Raw genomic sequence first — 15074 nt, forward strand, 5'->3', positions numbered from 1 at the left:
CATCTGTGCCCATGGTTATTAAACCCCACTTCACACATGCTCTTGTGTGATCCTTACTGCCTGAAGCCTCTGCTTCTGGAGAGATAAATGTGAGCAGGTGTGGAGTGCTGAGAGCAGTGGGAGCACGGCACCAAGGGGCAGCTCCTGCACCCTGGGGCACTGGTGGGCAGGGTCCCCAGCACGGCACGCCAGGGGGGTCCCTGGGTGTCACCAGCCTGCCCGTGCACAGCAGTCCTGCTCATCCGGGCAGGACAACCCTCCGCCTTTCTCCTCTCTCGCCTCGGAGAGGTCAGATCTGCCGGACACACAGAGCTGCTCGGGGCAGTGTCACAGACACCACTGCCTTCCTCTGCCTCTGCCGAGGAGCCTGGGGACATGTGCACGCTCAGGAGGCTCCTTTCCACTCCACGTGCCCTGGAATGAGGCACTTGGCGAGCCACGGGATACCAGCACCTGGCAGAGGCTGCAGCTGGTCAGACCAAACCAGCACGGGGCTCCCACACCGGCTGCCGGGATGCAAACCTGCCATTCAGAGCGCCCTGCCCAGGCTCTCCCTGCCTCCTCCAGGCTCCGTCCTCTTCCCAATGGGACTCTGCAACTGGCTTTAGTAGAAGCACTCGTTTTATTAAAGACCTTTGGAAGACACTGACTCCGGTAACAGGAAATAAATAGCTATCAATTTAGCATTCAATTAAAAACTGTTATTAACAGTAAAGTTCGCTGAGGAAGTTCTGCAAAGGTTCTTCACATTTTGGAGTCGCTCATTTTTCACGTTAATGAAGAGGTCCACAGCGTGCTCTGATTAAAAATGAAAATAATTAAAAGCCCAGAGCCGTGTGACTCTCATCGGAGCTGTTGTCCGGGGGAGAGCCCTGCGGTGCCACCGCGGTGTGCCCCAGTGGGCGCAGCCTCAGGCCACAGCCCAGACATCGAGGGTGACACGCGTGACATCAGACCCGGCTTTCTTCCTCTTCCACTGCCCGGTGAAAGCCCGGAATGAATTTCAAAAGATGCTTCCGAACGCTGTCTCTGCGGCTCTTCCGCGGGAGGGTCCCAAAACTGCTGGAGCAGCTGCTGCCGTCCCAGAGCGGGGACGCGGAGCCGCTGCTGGCCAGGCTGATGCTGCGGTTCCTGCGCAGGGAGCTCCTGGCGGCGGCCCCGGCCCCGGCCCGGGGGAACACGCAGTCATCGTCCACGCTGGACTGGCGGCTCAGGCTCTCCGCAGCCGAGTCCTCGAAGGCGCTGCCCTGGTAGAAGCTGTCCTCGCTGCCCACCGTCATGGAGCTCAGGCGGCTGCGGGAGCTGCTCTCGCTGGAGAAGCGGGGCTTGCCTGGGAAGAAGGGTCCCGGGGAGCCGCAGCCACCGCACGAGCTGGGCTCCCCCAGCTCCAGCGCGCCCAGCAGAGCGTTGTCGTTCACCTCCCCTGGAACGGGAGCCAGAGAGCAGCGTTAGCCAGCCCTGCTCCTCGCCGGGAGCAGCCCGTCCGTGCCGCGGCAGCGCCGGGAGCGTCGTGCCCGGCCCCTTGGCACAGGGAGCGGCCCCTGCCCACGTGGGCAGCTGCTCCTGCTTGTGAGGTGCTCCCCGCGCCCTGGGCAGTCCATAAAAAACCCAACCCAGCCCCTTCCCCTGTAAAACCAAAACAAGAACGGAAGAAATTTTACCACCCACAGAAACTCCTTCCCCAGGACTGATGCAAAGAGCCCTTGGTGTGCATCGGTCAAGCAGCAGCCAGGTTCATTCCCCTCGGGACAAAAGCGCTCCCAGGCCAGCCCCTTGCCCTCCTCAGGCGGGGAAGGAAGCAGATGCCAGTGGGGCCGCAGAAGCGCTGCGGGCCCCACACGTACCGTGCAGCAGGAGCCGCTCCCGGGCCAGCAGCGCCCGCAGCTCCCCCCACCGCTGGTGCAGCGCCTGCTGTGGGGACAAGGAACAGCTCTGTCACTCCAGGCAGAGAAAACAGTCTGTAAAAGTGCAGGTCACCCACAGGAAACACTCGGGGGTCCCACTTTTACCCAGACAATTTTCCCAGAGTTTAGCAAATTTCTTCCAGAAAACGCCCTCGGCTCCTGGCTGAGGGGGCTCTGGCCAAGGCACCGGCCACGTCAATTTGGGAAAGGAGCAGCCTGGAACCTGGAGAGCACGGACCCCACCTTCACCCAGCTGGGGCAGTGCCAGCGCTCTTCTGCAGCCCTGCCCAGCTCTGGAGCACCCAGCAGGACCAGGCACCCCACTCCTGCTCCCCGGGCCTCACAGCGTGGGAATGGCACAGCCAACCACCCCTGCCTGCCCTGGGAGCACACCTGGGAATCCTGACAGCCCCCCAATGCCTCCTGCCATCCAACACCCAGCAACATTTCTTCCCCTCTGCTGCAGGTCAGCCCTGGGGGCAAAATCAACCCCCAGGTTGATTAAAAATGCCAAACAGTGAGGCTGTGCCTGGGGACAGCCACAGGAGGCACCTCCCACCAGTCCAATGAACTCTGCACAGATGGACATTCCTACACCCAAACCGACCAGCCTGAGCTCACCTGGCCAGTCCTGGGATTGTGACCACATTTCTTCTCTATTCCTGGTTTCCGAAAAATAATATCGGGGGCACCAGGGCTGGGGTGGCTGGGGGTGCTGGCAGCAGGGAACCCACGGGTGCCAGCCCTTGCCAGGACACTGTCCCCACCTGCCCCCATCAGCAGTGAACCCACTGCAGCCATCTCCATTTGACAGTGGAACAACCAATTAATCATATTACCTTGAGAGCCTGCAGTTTGGTCTCCAGCTCCATTTTCCTCAGGAGCAAGGCCCCGTTGACGGTCTCTAACCTGTGGGAAAGGGTGATGCTGGCCCTGAGGCTCAGAGGCTCTGCCCTGCCCAGCCTGTGGGGTTTCTGGAGCTCAGAGGCTCTGCCCAGCCCAGCCTGTGGGGTTTCTGGAGCTCAGAGGCTCTGCCCAGCCCAGCCCTTGGGATCTCTGGAGCTCAGAGGCTCTGCCCAGCCCAGCCCATGGGATTTCTGGAGCTCAGAGGCTCTGCCCAGCCCAGCCCGTGGGGTTTCTGGAGCTCAGAGGCTCTGCCCAGCCCAGCCTGTGGGGTTTCTGGAGCTCAGAGGCTCTGCCCTGCCCAGCCTGTGGGGTTTCTGGAGCCCAGAGGCTCTGCCCAGCCCAGCCCATGGGATCTCTGGAGCTCAGAGGCTCTGCCCAGCCCAGCCTGTGGGGTTTCTGGAGCTCAGAGGCTCTGCCCAGCCCAGCCCTTGGGATCTCTGGAGCTCAGAGGCTCTGCCCAGCCCAGCCCTTGGGATCTCTGGAGCTCAGAGGCTCTGCCCAGCCCAGCCCATGGGATCTCTGGAGCTCAGAGGCTCTGCCCAGCCCAGCCCTTGGGATCTCTGGAGCTCAGAGGCTCTGCCCAGCCCAGCCCTTGGGGTTTCTGCCCCTCAGGCAGTGCGGGGCTGCAGGGCAGCATGGTCCTGCCTTCAGTGGGAGAGGAAATTAGGCCAAAGCCCATCCAGAGGAGAGACACCCACCTCAAATAGTTCCCTGAAGACTTTATCAAGTCCACTATTTGCTTGTGACCAAAGCCCTCGGTGCTCACGCCGTTGATGCTGGTGAGGATGTCCCCTGCCAGAGACACACAGAGGCCAGAGTGGGCACCTGTGCACGCCCTCACTGCTCCACGGGAACAGCAGCAGGCAGAAAGGAGGATCAGGCCTCCCACGTCAGGAAAACCCACGGACACTTACCAGCCTGAAGGCCGGAGAGGTGGGCAGGGCTTTCCTCTTGGATTCTGCAGACACAAGTGCACACCTCCAGGGAGAAATCATTTTGGTGTGGAAACCTAATAGTCTGTTAATGCCAAAGGGACAGTTACCAATCCTGGAGCCATGAAAGCCATTCAAAATTCAGTACTGTTTCAATGAGAAGGCTGTGACGAGCAGAGTACATTGCACACGAGTGAGACCAAAATGCTACAACCCAACAATTAAAAATGCATTTGTACAGCAGAAAACAGCAGACACCTGACAGGTGCCTCTACACTGGGTTTGAGGGGGAAAAAAACAGCCTAGTTTTAAAGCAAGCTGGTTATTCAGCATTAAAAACTCTGTAACTTCAATCAAGAATATGTCAGCATGGGTGGGAATGGCTTTCTGGAAGGATGTCTCATGTTCCCAGGGGATGAGAGGATGGGACTGGGGCTTTTCAAGGGATTGACTCCTATTCATTGGGAGTGCTTGTGGAGTCACCTGCTGCTACCAGACAGCTCAGTTTGCACGGGAACTGAAAAGACAGAAGATTTAAACTTACTTTTGCTCTTCTGGCCTCTGGAACTTGTCATCCACACACTCCTCAAAGTGCTTTTTATTCTTGACTTACACATTTAACTGAACATTTAGTAACTCTAGTTACTCTAGATCCCTCCTGTGGTTACGGGTGCTGACGTGAATTTAGAAATGTGGTGCCACAGCCTGTCCAGATCCCACGGCAGCAGGAAACCTTTTCTGGTGACATGCAAATACCACATCTGTTTCCTGGAAACCTGCGACTGCCACTTCTAACCCAGAGAGAGCTCACGCTGGAGTCCCAGATTTCTCAGCCAGTGTGGAACACAGGGATGGAGGCCGGGGAAGTTCAGGGCTCATCTGGCCAAATCCCCCCCGTGCGGTGATTCCAGCCTTTGGACTAGCAGTAAAATTCCTGCCTAACTGAGAGTGACGAGTGAAGCATGAGCTGCCTGCAGATCTAGACCTAAAGTTTCACATCATCTTATTCTGCTTTGCCTGAATTTATCTCATAGTGAGGGAACTACAGCTTCTAAACATCCTCAGTCGCTGACAGATGCTGCCTTTCTGCAGCCCCGCCTTTCCATGAAGTGCTCACGCTGAATGTATGTTCAGGAAGAAAACGTGCCAAGAACAATTATTTTTAATCAGAATGCCACATTTCATGAAAATCTGCCCTGACAATTTACACAAAAACCCAATAATTGACTCAATTATCCTCCCTTCTGAAAGCTCTCCTCTGTTCACGAGCTGAGTGCTGACCTGCTCATTAGTCACAGACCCAAATTGGGCAAAGTTAAGCTTTTCCTAATACACTAATTTCACAGAAAACACTTTTTCCCTTTGTGCACAGACAGAAGAAAGCACTTTGAAAGTGCCCTGCTGCTGGCAGGCAGATCCCTCTGTTCCCAAACTCCATCCCTTTATTCCTGGGATCATTTTTTAACTGCAGCCAGGATTTTAGCAGACCTGCTGATTAGGAGTTACCTTTCTCACAAAAACCCACAAACACAGAATCTCCCACTAGCAGTACTCCTGGTAATGTTCTGGTTCTCCTACTTGATGACTTACTGACTTCTACACCAAACAGAATCTCTTCCTATATGATTTGGCTCCTGCCCCAAAAGTCATGCTTAGCAGGTATTTATGGAAAAATATTGTATATCTTCTTCAAAAGTACACGTCTCTCTGTGCATATTAAAGGAGGTAGCAAAAAGCCAGCATAAGGTAATTTTTAAGAGAGTTTTTTTATCTCTCTTGTTTGAAAATATTCTCATATACAATTCTCCCAAAAATATTCACTTATGGAGGTAAGAAGGCACTATCATTGCCTCTTATTTGGATTTGGATGGGATTTCTCCCACATTCAACACTCTGACTTGTGAGAAGGCCAGAAATTCTCATCTGTGACCTTCACTACAAAAAAATCCTCAGAGAAACATCCCTGTCTTGTATGAGTGCTGTAAGCTCTTCAGATTTCGCAGCTCTGCCAGACACCTTCCTCTGCTCTGGCCTGCCTTAACTGCTTCTGGGGAGATGACACTTCAGACTCTGCACCACATTTTGTTGTTAATGAATCAACTTGTCGTTTAGGCCTTACCTGGATTTCAAACCCAAACGTCTCCTTATTTTCTTTCAGTATAGCAACGAGGTGCCTGCAGGAGGAGCACACAGGATTCCACGTGAACGTGGGGTGCTGCTCTTTGTGGGCCTGAATTTCCACCCAAAACGGTGGTGTGCCCCCAGTGCCCCTCCCTGTGCCACGGGGTGTCACCACACTGTCCCTCCTTGTGCCTGCAGGGTGTCACCACACTGTGGGGTGTCACCACACCGCCCCTCCCTGTGCCTGCAGGGTGTCACCACACTGTGGGGTGTCACCAAACCATCCCTCCCTGTGCCTGCAGGGTGTCACCACGCTGTGGGGTGTCACCACACCGTCCCTCCCTGTGCCTGCAGGGTGTCACCACGCTGTGGGGTGTCACCAAACCATCCCTCCTTGTGCCTGCAGGGTGTCACCACGCTGTGGGGTGTCACCACACCGTCCCTCCCTGTGCCTGCAGGGTGTCACCACGCTGTCCCTCCCCGGGACACACCTTTCATGCAGAACAAGCCAGGAACAGTGACTCTAGAGTTGCAGAATAACAGAATCATACCTCTGTGGCTTGGAGAAGTCATCCAAGGAGCTGGATCTGGCCAAGGCGAGCTGTGACCAGGAACAGGAGAGGAAAGGCATCAGTAGGTCTGTGGTTCTTTGAGGCACACAGACAAAACCAGTAGTTTTGAGAACTAAAAACAGCTGCTGGCATCCCACCAACACCTCTGCCTCGATCAAAATAGAGCTTGAACTTTCTGACCAGAAGGAAAAGCATCTGGAGGTCAAATCCTCCTGTCAGATGCTGGTGGCAAGCTCAGAGCACAAATGACATCTCTGTTGTGTCAAGAGCTCATCTCATTTTTGTCCCTTTCTTCTAAAAATCTGTGGGTGTTTATAAACTGAACACCTGCCAGGAGAGGCACAAAGCACCCCCAAGGCAGGGGAGTGCAGACACTGAGCCCTGCAGGGTCTGCACAGCATCTCCCAGCCACGACCCCTGCTTCAGGCCAGGGACACTCGGCTCTGGGAAGAGCCAGGTCAGCGTTAAACATGGATTCTTGCCATAAAGGTGAGCCATGAATAAGGAGTTCCATTATCAGCGAGATAATAGGCAAGATAATAGATCAGCGAGTTTATAGTCAATCGAGCTGGTGTCTCCTCAGCAGGATAAAATGGTGCCACGGCGTGACCTCCTACAGAAACAGCCTCTTCACGGACGTGCCTTTCCTTGCCGAGGGACAAGGGGAGAGAGAGGCCGTGTAGAACCCTTCTGGGAGGAGGTGAGAGGCCTGGTAGCAGGGCCACCCTGCCCCGGGGACGGTCCCTGCAGTGCGACCTTGGCCCTGATGTAACTCAGCTTTACCAGCCACAGCCACACCGCAGCCGTCACCGGCAGCCCCGCTCCCACCACCGGCTCCGGCTCTCCCTTGTCCCCTCGCACATGCACCGAGGAAAGGTTCACTGCCCTTCTGCAGCCGAGCAAAGCAGAGCCCGGAGCGCACGGGTATTCTGTGCAGCGGGTTTTCTGGTTATTCTTTCAGATCACCACGTCTCGCAGACGCTTTCTGTCCGGGCTTCCTCGTGTCCGACAAATAGTCCGGAGCTGAACCGCTCAGCCGATGGTTGTCGGCCACAGCAGCGCGGTTCTGAGGGAAGCCGGGGGAATTGTGCTGCCCTGCGCTGCTCCGGGGGAACAGCCCCAGCAGCCCCAGCTGCGCAGAAACCAGAAACACTCCCAAATCCACACGGAAATGGCGCGTGGTGTCACTGCTGTCAGCCCTGCAGGCAGAGGGCAGCCAGGCCACCTGACCGAGGTAAATGCACATTTTTGAAGGAGCACCCAGACAGCGCAAACCCTCCCTGGCTCCCAGCACGGCTGGAAATGGAGAGTTCTGCCGGGGCCGATGTCAGCCGCCGCCGCCCTTCACAGCCCGAGCATCCCTCGCCCCTCGCAGGGCTGCCAGCGCTGCCAGCGCTGCCGCCCCGACACCAGCCCGGCGCTCACCCTTCCAGCACCCCACCCCCGGAGCACGGGCAGCCCGAGGCTCCGTCCTGGGCCGGGGCGCAGCGGGCCGTGCCTGCCCCTGCCCAGCCCGTACCTGCCTGCGCCCGCGGGGCAGCGTGCCCACCGTGCTGGCCAGGTGCTGCATCCTCCTGCCGTCCGTGGGCAGCGCCTGCTCCCCGCCCGCGGGGCTGGGCTGCAGCAGCCGCCGCAGGGCCATGGCCAGGGCGAGGGGCGAGGGCCGCGGGGCTCAGGGCGAGCGCTGTGCCGTGGCCGGGGCTGCCACGCTCCGAGGAGAGCGAGAGCGGAAGGGCCGCCACGTGATCTGTGGTTTAGGTGCGAGTTACACAAATCCCTCCTAGCAGAGCCCCAGGCTCTCGGTGTGCCTTGTGCTCACACGGGAGTTAAGAATCAGGCTTGGCAGTTACAGAAATCTGCTTAATTTTTCCATTCCTGCACACAGTTCTCACCAGCAGCTGCTGCTCTGCCAGGATTTGTCCTTACAGCCCTGCCTGCCTCGGCACCTGCCTGACCTCAACCTGTTCACACTCTGATATGCTTGGCATCCCTGGCATCCCTCAACTCACCTTCGGGCAAAGGTGGGAAATAACACCGCCCTTGGCAAATGGTGTCAGTGCAGGAGCTCCGGCTGCAGAGAGGGGAGCGGGAGCTGAAGGCCAAGAGCAGAGGCTGAAGCGTGGCAGAGCGAGGGCAGGACAGTGCCCTCAGCCAGCACTCGGCTCTCAGTGGGGACCAAGGACTTCCCTGGCACGGCAGCTCTGGGGACACACGGCAAAGTCCACGCAGAGTCTCCAGGACAGGACACAGGGGGCTGCTGTGGCAGAGCTGGGACAGGCATGGTGGCAGGGAGAGCCCTGGCCAGATGTCATCCCTGCACCTTTCCTGGATGGCCAGGGCTCAGGGAAGATTTATGACTGAGAACTTCTGGCTGGGTTGGCTTTTCTCTCCAGTTATTACCTGACCTGTTGTCACTTTGAATAGCCTTCAGATTTCCTGCTCCTGGATGTGATGGAGAAGCACAGGAAGCAGCCCTGGGCCTGCGGGGTCACTGGAGTGGGTGCCTGTCCCTGCTGGCCCTCAGTCACAGGCCAGCAGTGCAGGAGGATGGGCGAGCAGCAGGCGAGCCCTGGGCAGAGCAGTTTGCCAGCCCTGGCAGCCACTAGCCCAACCCTAAACACCCACAGAGCCCCGGCACCAGCCCTGCAGCCATGGCTGGAGCCCTGTGTGCCAGCTGCTGGCACTGCTGGCTGTCAGTGACCTGCAGCAGCAGCTGCCACAGGCTGGCCATCCCGACAGACCCTGCTGAAACACACCAGGATAGGCCTTGTGGAGACCTCTGGACAAACACCAGGGACAGTAACTGCACAGAGCAGCCAGGCTTGGACACAATTAACCCTGGCTGGGATGTGAGCCTGCAAGGGGAAAGGCAGGCCCCCTGCTATCAGAACAGACAAGTAATAAAAACATATGGGTTACTGTCATTCTTCTGAGTAGAGACCTTTTATGTGCATTTATGAAGTATTGCACACAGGCCTGGGACTGCCATCTCCGGGAGGAACGGCTGGCAGGGCACAGGCAGGAGAGGGGGCAGCAGGACTGTGGGGTGAGGGTGCTGGGCTCTGTCTGCAGGCTGGCACGTGCTGTCACAGCAGATGAAGGCAGAGCTGCTCAGCACACCTTCTGTAAGGACCATGCCTCAGCTGCAGGGATGGGTGTCCATGGAGCAGGGACAGGGATGGGTGTCCATGGAGGAGCTGCAAGGATGGGTGTCTGTGGAGCAGGGACAGGGATGGGCGTCCATGGAGCAGGGACAGGGATGGGTGTCCATGGAGCAGGGACAGGGATGGGTGTCCATGGAGCAGGGACAGGGATGGGTGTCCATGGAGGAGCTGCAGGGATGGGTGTCCGTGGAGGAGCTGCAGGGATGGGTGTCCATGGAGCTGGCACAGGGATGGGTGTCCGTGGAGGAGCTGCAGGGATGGGTGTTCATGGAGCAGGGACAGGGATGGGTGTCCATGGAGCAGGGACAGGGATGGGTGTCCATGGAGGAGCTGCAAGGATGGGTGTCCATGGAGCAGGGACAGGGATGGGTGTCCATGGAGCAGGCACAGGGATGGGTGTCCATGGAGCTGGCACAGGGATGGGTGTCCGTGGAGCAGGGACAGGGATGGGTGTCCATGGAGCTGGCACAGGGATGGGTGTCCGTGGAGCAGGGACAGGGATGGGTGTCCATGGAGCAGGGACAGGGATGGGTGTCCATGGACATGGAACAGGGATGGGTGTCCATGGACATGGAACAGGGATGGGTGTCCATGGAGGTGCCTGACATTTGCTGGTGCAGATGAGCTCTTAGTGCCAGGGAAGCGTTGGCGTGGATGTTCCCCCACTCCAGGGGATCCCCTCATTGCCCTGGATGGCTGAAGTGTCAGTACAAACCCATCCTAAAGGTTCATCCCTCAGAAACCCAGCATCTCACGGCAGAGAAACAGCTGGTCCTCCCACCCGGAGGAGGGCCGGTGGCTGGTCTGTGGCGAGTGCCTGCGGTCCCTGTGCCGCTCCCGACAGGGAAGTGCTGCACACAGCAGCACCACAACAACCGATTCAGATGTCTGTCCTTCACCTCCGAGCTCCTTGGGAGAACCCAAGAACGGGGGTTCTCGGGGTTACGGGGAAGAAAAAAGATGTTGAAAAAGCACAGCAGGAAGGGGGAAAGTTCTCTCCCTTTTCCTGAAAAAACTATCTGCGCCCCCGTGTGTCATCTGCTCCCTTGCCGAGGCACAGCGACCAGCGCGGGAGCGGGTGACTCAAAGCCGCTTCCCCTTTTCCTGCTCACGGTCACCCCGCTGAGTGCTTGAAAACAAAGCGCGTTTCGCTTCCTCCGGCAGCCCTTTCTGACGTTCCTGAAACCCAGTGACTCATCTGCAAACAAGCCGAGGGCAGAAATAAACGACACCTCTCCTGAGAGCACAAAGCAGGACTTTGGTGCGAGCTGCTCCAGCAGCCCCGTTACCCTGCGCTGCCCCGCACCCCTCACACCCGGCAGGCACCCCACAGCCCTGGCAGGCACCCCACAGCCCCGGCAGGCACCCCTCACACCCGGCAGGCACCCCACAGCCCCGGCAGGCACCCCACACCCCCGACACGCACCCTTCACCCTCGGCAGGCACTCCTCAGCCCCAACACGCACCCCTCAGCCCTGACACACACACTTCACCCCCGACACGCACCCCACACCCCCGACACGCACCCCTCAGCCCCGACACGCACCCCACACCCCCGACACGCACCCCTCAGCCCCGACACGCACCCCGCTCCGCAGCAGACACCCCCACACCCCGGCACCCATCCCTCCCGGCCCGCCTGCTCCTGCCGGCAGGGCTCAGAGCTGCTCGGGGCCGGGCCAGGGGCAGAGCGGGGCCCGCAGGGCTCTCGCGTGTCCGGGGAGGTCACACGGATGCCCTGCCCCGGCCCCTCCCTGGCACGGCGCTGGTTCTGGAGCCATGGGGCGCCTTCCTCCAGAGCAGGCTGCTCCACGCCCTGTCCAGCCCGGCCTTGCCCGCTTGCAGGGCTGGAACACATCCCTGCGAGGCTGCAGCGCCTGCAGGGTGTCTGCCCACAGCGCCTTACCCGGACCGGGGGAAGGAGCCATCCTCTGTGGGACACAAGCCCTCGGGGCCTCAGGAGCTGGCTCCGCTCCTCAGCTGCCAAGCGCACACCTGGGGCTTCTGGGGAGCTGATTTACTAAATAACCAGAACCTGGGCAATTAGCCCCTTCTCCTTCCCAGCCGCCCCCTCCACCGAGCGGTGTCTCCCCGCGTGGCAGCCTCGCGTTCTGCTGCCGCAGGGCCGGGATGCTCAGCCGGGGCAGCACCCAGGGGCAGAAGCACCCATCCGCCTCCACCCAAGTGCGCTGGAAAAGAATGTCTCCCGGGAGGCAGAAATTCCTCCGGGCGCTGGAAGAGCAGCACGCAGCTCTGCGGTGCCGCGGACACGCGTCCGGCGCGGCGCTGGCCAGGGGATGGCAGCCGATGCTCGCCCATGAGCCCCTGGCTGCTGCTGGCCCCGACTGCCTGGCCACAGCCAGCACGGGGGCAACGACACCTTCCTGGAGATGTGCAGGGACCAGAGTCCACAAGTAATTGCTATAATACAAAGGTCTTTTAAAGGGGGAAAAAAAGCCCACAGTATCCTTCAAAAGCCACTGAAGTTTCTTGGGTCACAGCATGGCAGATTTCATTTTGGCATGCCTTAAGTTAAAATAAAGTCTGACTTAAGTTCCCGGATTGTGGCTATGTCGGGGAATTTTCAAGCATACACACTCTGAAACTGAGTGCTCAGGGTGAGCTGGTCCCACTCAGATTGGCACCACTGGAAATCTCAGTAGCTGGAAGAGCAGGATCAGGGAGTGCTGCATGAAAGGCAGCTCAGGGAGAGCTCACACTGCTGAGGGTGAAAGCGCCACGAGCGAAGGGTTCTGCAGGTTCACACAAGCTCAACCCTTCTCCCCTCACACGATGAAAGTAAGAACAGTTTCAGGCCACAGGAACTCAAGAGCATGCTGAATTTATTAAAATTGCCATGTCTTTCCCAAATCTGCACACAAAATACAGCAGTTAAACTATTATTTACATCCAGGCAGTTGCAATATCAAGCAATAACTTTAGCAATAGTTTTTAAAATAGCTCTGCAGTGTACACAGATCAGATATTTCACAACAGGAGGGTTGAAGTTAGCACTGCACTGCTATACTTAGTTCAGCAATATTACACTGTTCCAGATAAAATACTCATGCTTCTTTTAAAAGCAGTCAGCTCAGGAAGTGGTTTGTAGATTGACAAAACATGACATGTTTTTCTTAGGGACTGAGAGTCACAGCAGGCTTAGACACAATGTCATAGCTACATTCAAAATACATCTGGTCCATTTATGCCAAAAATACATTCAGTGTAAGTTACAATTTATTGCACATTTCTTATATTCTGTAGAAATATATTGTACCTCAATGCTTATTTTCCCTGTACATTCATAAATCCTGCTCTGCCCGTTAGAGCAGAACATGGACATCTTTCCCTAAAAGCTTTGGGGGACTGGGGTCCCACAGCCTGTGGGGATGATCCCTGGAACCACAGCACACGGACACCTCAAGGACACCCCAAGGACATCCTCACAGACCCCACTGACCCATGGGGGAGGGTTTGAGCCGTAACCTTCACCAGCACACAAAGCCTTGTGCCTGAGCCCCGTGCCCCCAAAGGAGGCGGCCAGCGCGTGCCCACCTGCGGCACCGCCCTGGCCAGAGCCCCCAGTGCCCCCCTGGCCCCAGCAGCACCCCCAGTGCCACCCCTGTCCCTGTCCTGTGACACTGCCCCCAGGCAAAACCCAAACTCCTCCTTCCCATCAGCCGGGGGCAGCTGGGGACAGCCTCGAGCCCACCCCTGGCCCAGGAGCTCCGGCCGACGGCGACTGAGAAGAACCTGCCCTGCTCAGAGTCCAGACCCATTGTAGGGACTGGGCATAATTTCTAAACTCATTCATTTATAATTCCTGAATCTCGTGCCAAGCAAAGAAGTGACACAGCAGTGACTAAAATTTAGGATAAAAGAATAGGATTAAAATTTAAAATAACAAAATAAAAATAAAATAAATTTAAAACAATAGGATTCTTTGTAGTGTCACACGAGGGAATGAGCTTGATTAAGTGCAAATTATAAAAGTAGGGAAGCACAGAGGAGATTACAGCCTGAATTTCTAAAGGAGTGTTTGGGGGCAGCAGTTCAAGTAACACAAAAGAAAATTAGATATTACAGGAAAGATTAATTAACTTTCCCTTTCAGTGCATAATCCCTACATTAAACTTTAGATTATTAGAAGCAAATTATAAAATATTGGTAACTCCTCCCCGTTAGAAGCACCAATTAGGAGAAGCTGAATGTGGTGACAGGTTCCTTGACCTTGAAAATTTTCATGAGCTTAAGAACTTTTGCTTTAAGTGAAGAATATTAGGAACATTGTGACCTCTGAGGAAACCTAAACCTCCCTAAACTGCACAGAAGTGTGTTGGCATAACCTCTGTGCTTAAATTAGGACAAACCCACATGGAGGGGAAAGGCCATTAAAACAAGGGTTCTTTGGAGTATTTCTAAAGGAGTGTAGAGTTTACAAACATTTCAGAACTCAATACAACAACATCAGCCCCTTGGCTCAGTTATGCTCAACACTAATCCATCAAAATGTACATTCACTTCTCAACAACAAAAGAGAAAAGAAAACCAGAGCAAAATACTGAGTTGGGTGAAAAGCCAGGGCAAACAGACCATAATGTCTGATGCCAAGAGATATGTCCAGGGAAAAGGTTAAAGCACTTCTGGGGCTGGAGCTGGGACCTGTGTGAGGAGTCACTGAGCCTGAGCATCCTCCGCCCACACTTCCCAGCCAGGCACCAAAAGGGTCTTGTTCAAATTAACAGGCTGTCAACAATTTTCAGAGACTCCAGGGGGGAAACTGAAAACTGAAACTCTTTCCCCACTTAAAAAAAATAAAGCTTTGATTCTTCCTTTTTAAGATAAAGATTTAAAAAATATAAGTATGTTCTTGTACATACTACAAGAACAGATGCTGGATCTTAGGTTTGCAAATTTTTTTGAGTCAAGTCAGCACCAGGCTTTGGATCATGCAGCTGCCAAGATTATCCTCAAGCAGCTACAAAGTCACACCAGTGAGCTCCACGGGGCGTTCATGCAGCTGAACACATAGGAATCGAATGGTAGAACCCCAGAATGGTTTGGGTCGGCAGAGACCTTAAAGCTTGTCTCGTTTTACCTCCCTGCCTTGGCCAGGGACACCTTCCACTCGACCAGGCTGCTCCAAGCCCCGTGAATCCCTAAGACAACCTTGGTTACATGTGAGAAAGCACGCTGCAGAAACCCTGCCAGCAGCTGAGGGAAGCACTCTGCAGGGCTGCGCTGCAGGGCTGCGCTGCAGGACTGGGCTGTGCTGCAGGGCTGGGCTGTGCTGCAGGGCTGCGCTGCAGGGCTGCGCTGCAGGACTGGGCTGCAGGGCTGGGCTGGGCTGCAAGGCTGGGCTGGGCTGCAGGGCTGTGCTGCAGGGCTGGGCTGGGCTGCAGGGCTGGGCTGGGCTGCAGGGCTGTGCTACAGGGCTGCGCTGCAGGGCTGGGCTGGGCTGCAGGGCTGGGCTGC

At 56.5% G+C, this 15074-nt stretch overlaps 1 protein-coding gene across 2 annotated transcripts; it reads right to left on the bottom strand.

Moving 5' to 3' along the window:
* Window positions 1-622: 622 nt before the first annotated feature.
* Window positions 623-8116, bottom strand: CYTIP (cytohesin 1 interacting protein). 2 transcript variants are annotated; one of them, XM_053982578.1, is made up of 8 exons: window positions 7955-8116; window positions 6415-6464; window positions 5862-5916; window positions 3725-3827; window positions 3509-3602; window positions 2744-2813; window positions 1845-1908; window positions 623-1423 (listed from the first exon to the last, which is right to left on the bottom strand). In XM_053982578.1, the coding sequence occupies exons 1-8, from the start codon at window positions 8075-8077 to the stop codon at window positions 951-953; spliced, it is 1032 nt and encodes a 343-aa protein (XP_053838553.1). In that variant the 5' UTR covers window positions 8078-8116; the 3' UTR covers window positions 623-950. The 2 variants fall into 2 exon arrangements, with proteins under 2 accessions (XP_053838553.1, XP_053838551.1); XM_053982576.1 differs by having other exon boundaries at window positions 1845-1911.
* Window positions 8117-15074: the final 6958 nt, after the last annotated feature.

The sequence above is a fragment of the Vidua macroura genome, chromosome 7, assembly GCF_024509145.1.
Source record: "Vidua macroura isolate BioBank_ID:100142 chromosome 7, ASM2450914v1, whole genome shotgun sequence".
In the NCBI taxonomy this organism is placed as follows: domain Eukaryota; kingdom Metazoa; phylum Chordata; class Aves; order Passeriformes; family Viduidae; genus Vidua; species Vidua macroura.

Excerpts from the sequence above, each read along its gene's own strand:
- CYTIP (XM_053982576.1), bottom strand. The coding sequence starts at position 8,077 with ATGGCCCTGCGGCGGCTGCTGCAGCCCAGCCCCGCGGGCGGGGAGCAG. Across the intron at positions 3,828-5,861 it reads CGTTTGGGTTTGAAATCCAG|ACTATTAGGTTTCCACACCA; the intron begins GTAAGGCCTAAA and ends TGGCATTAACAG. Across the intron at positions 3,603-3,724 it reads CCTCTCCGGCCTTCAGGCTG|GGGACATCCTCACCAGCATC; the intron begins GTAAGTGTCCGT and ends TGTCTCTGGCAG.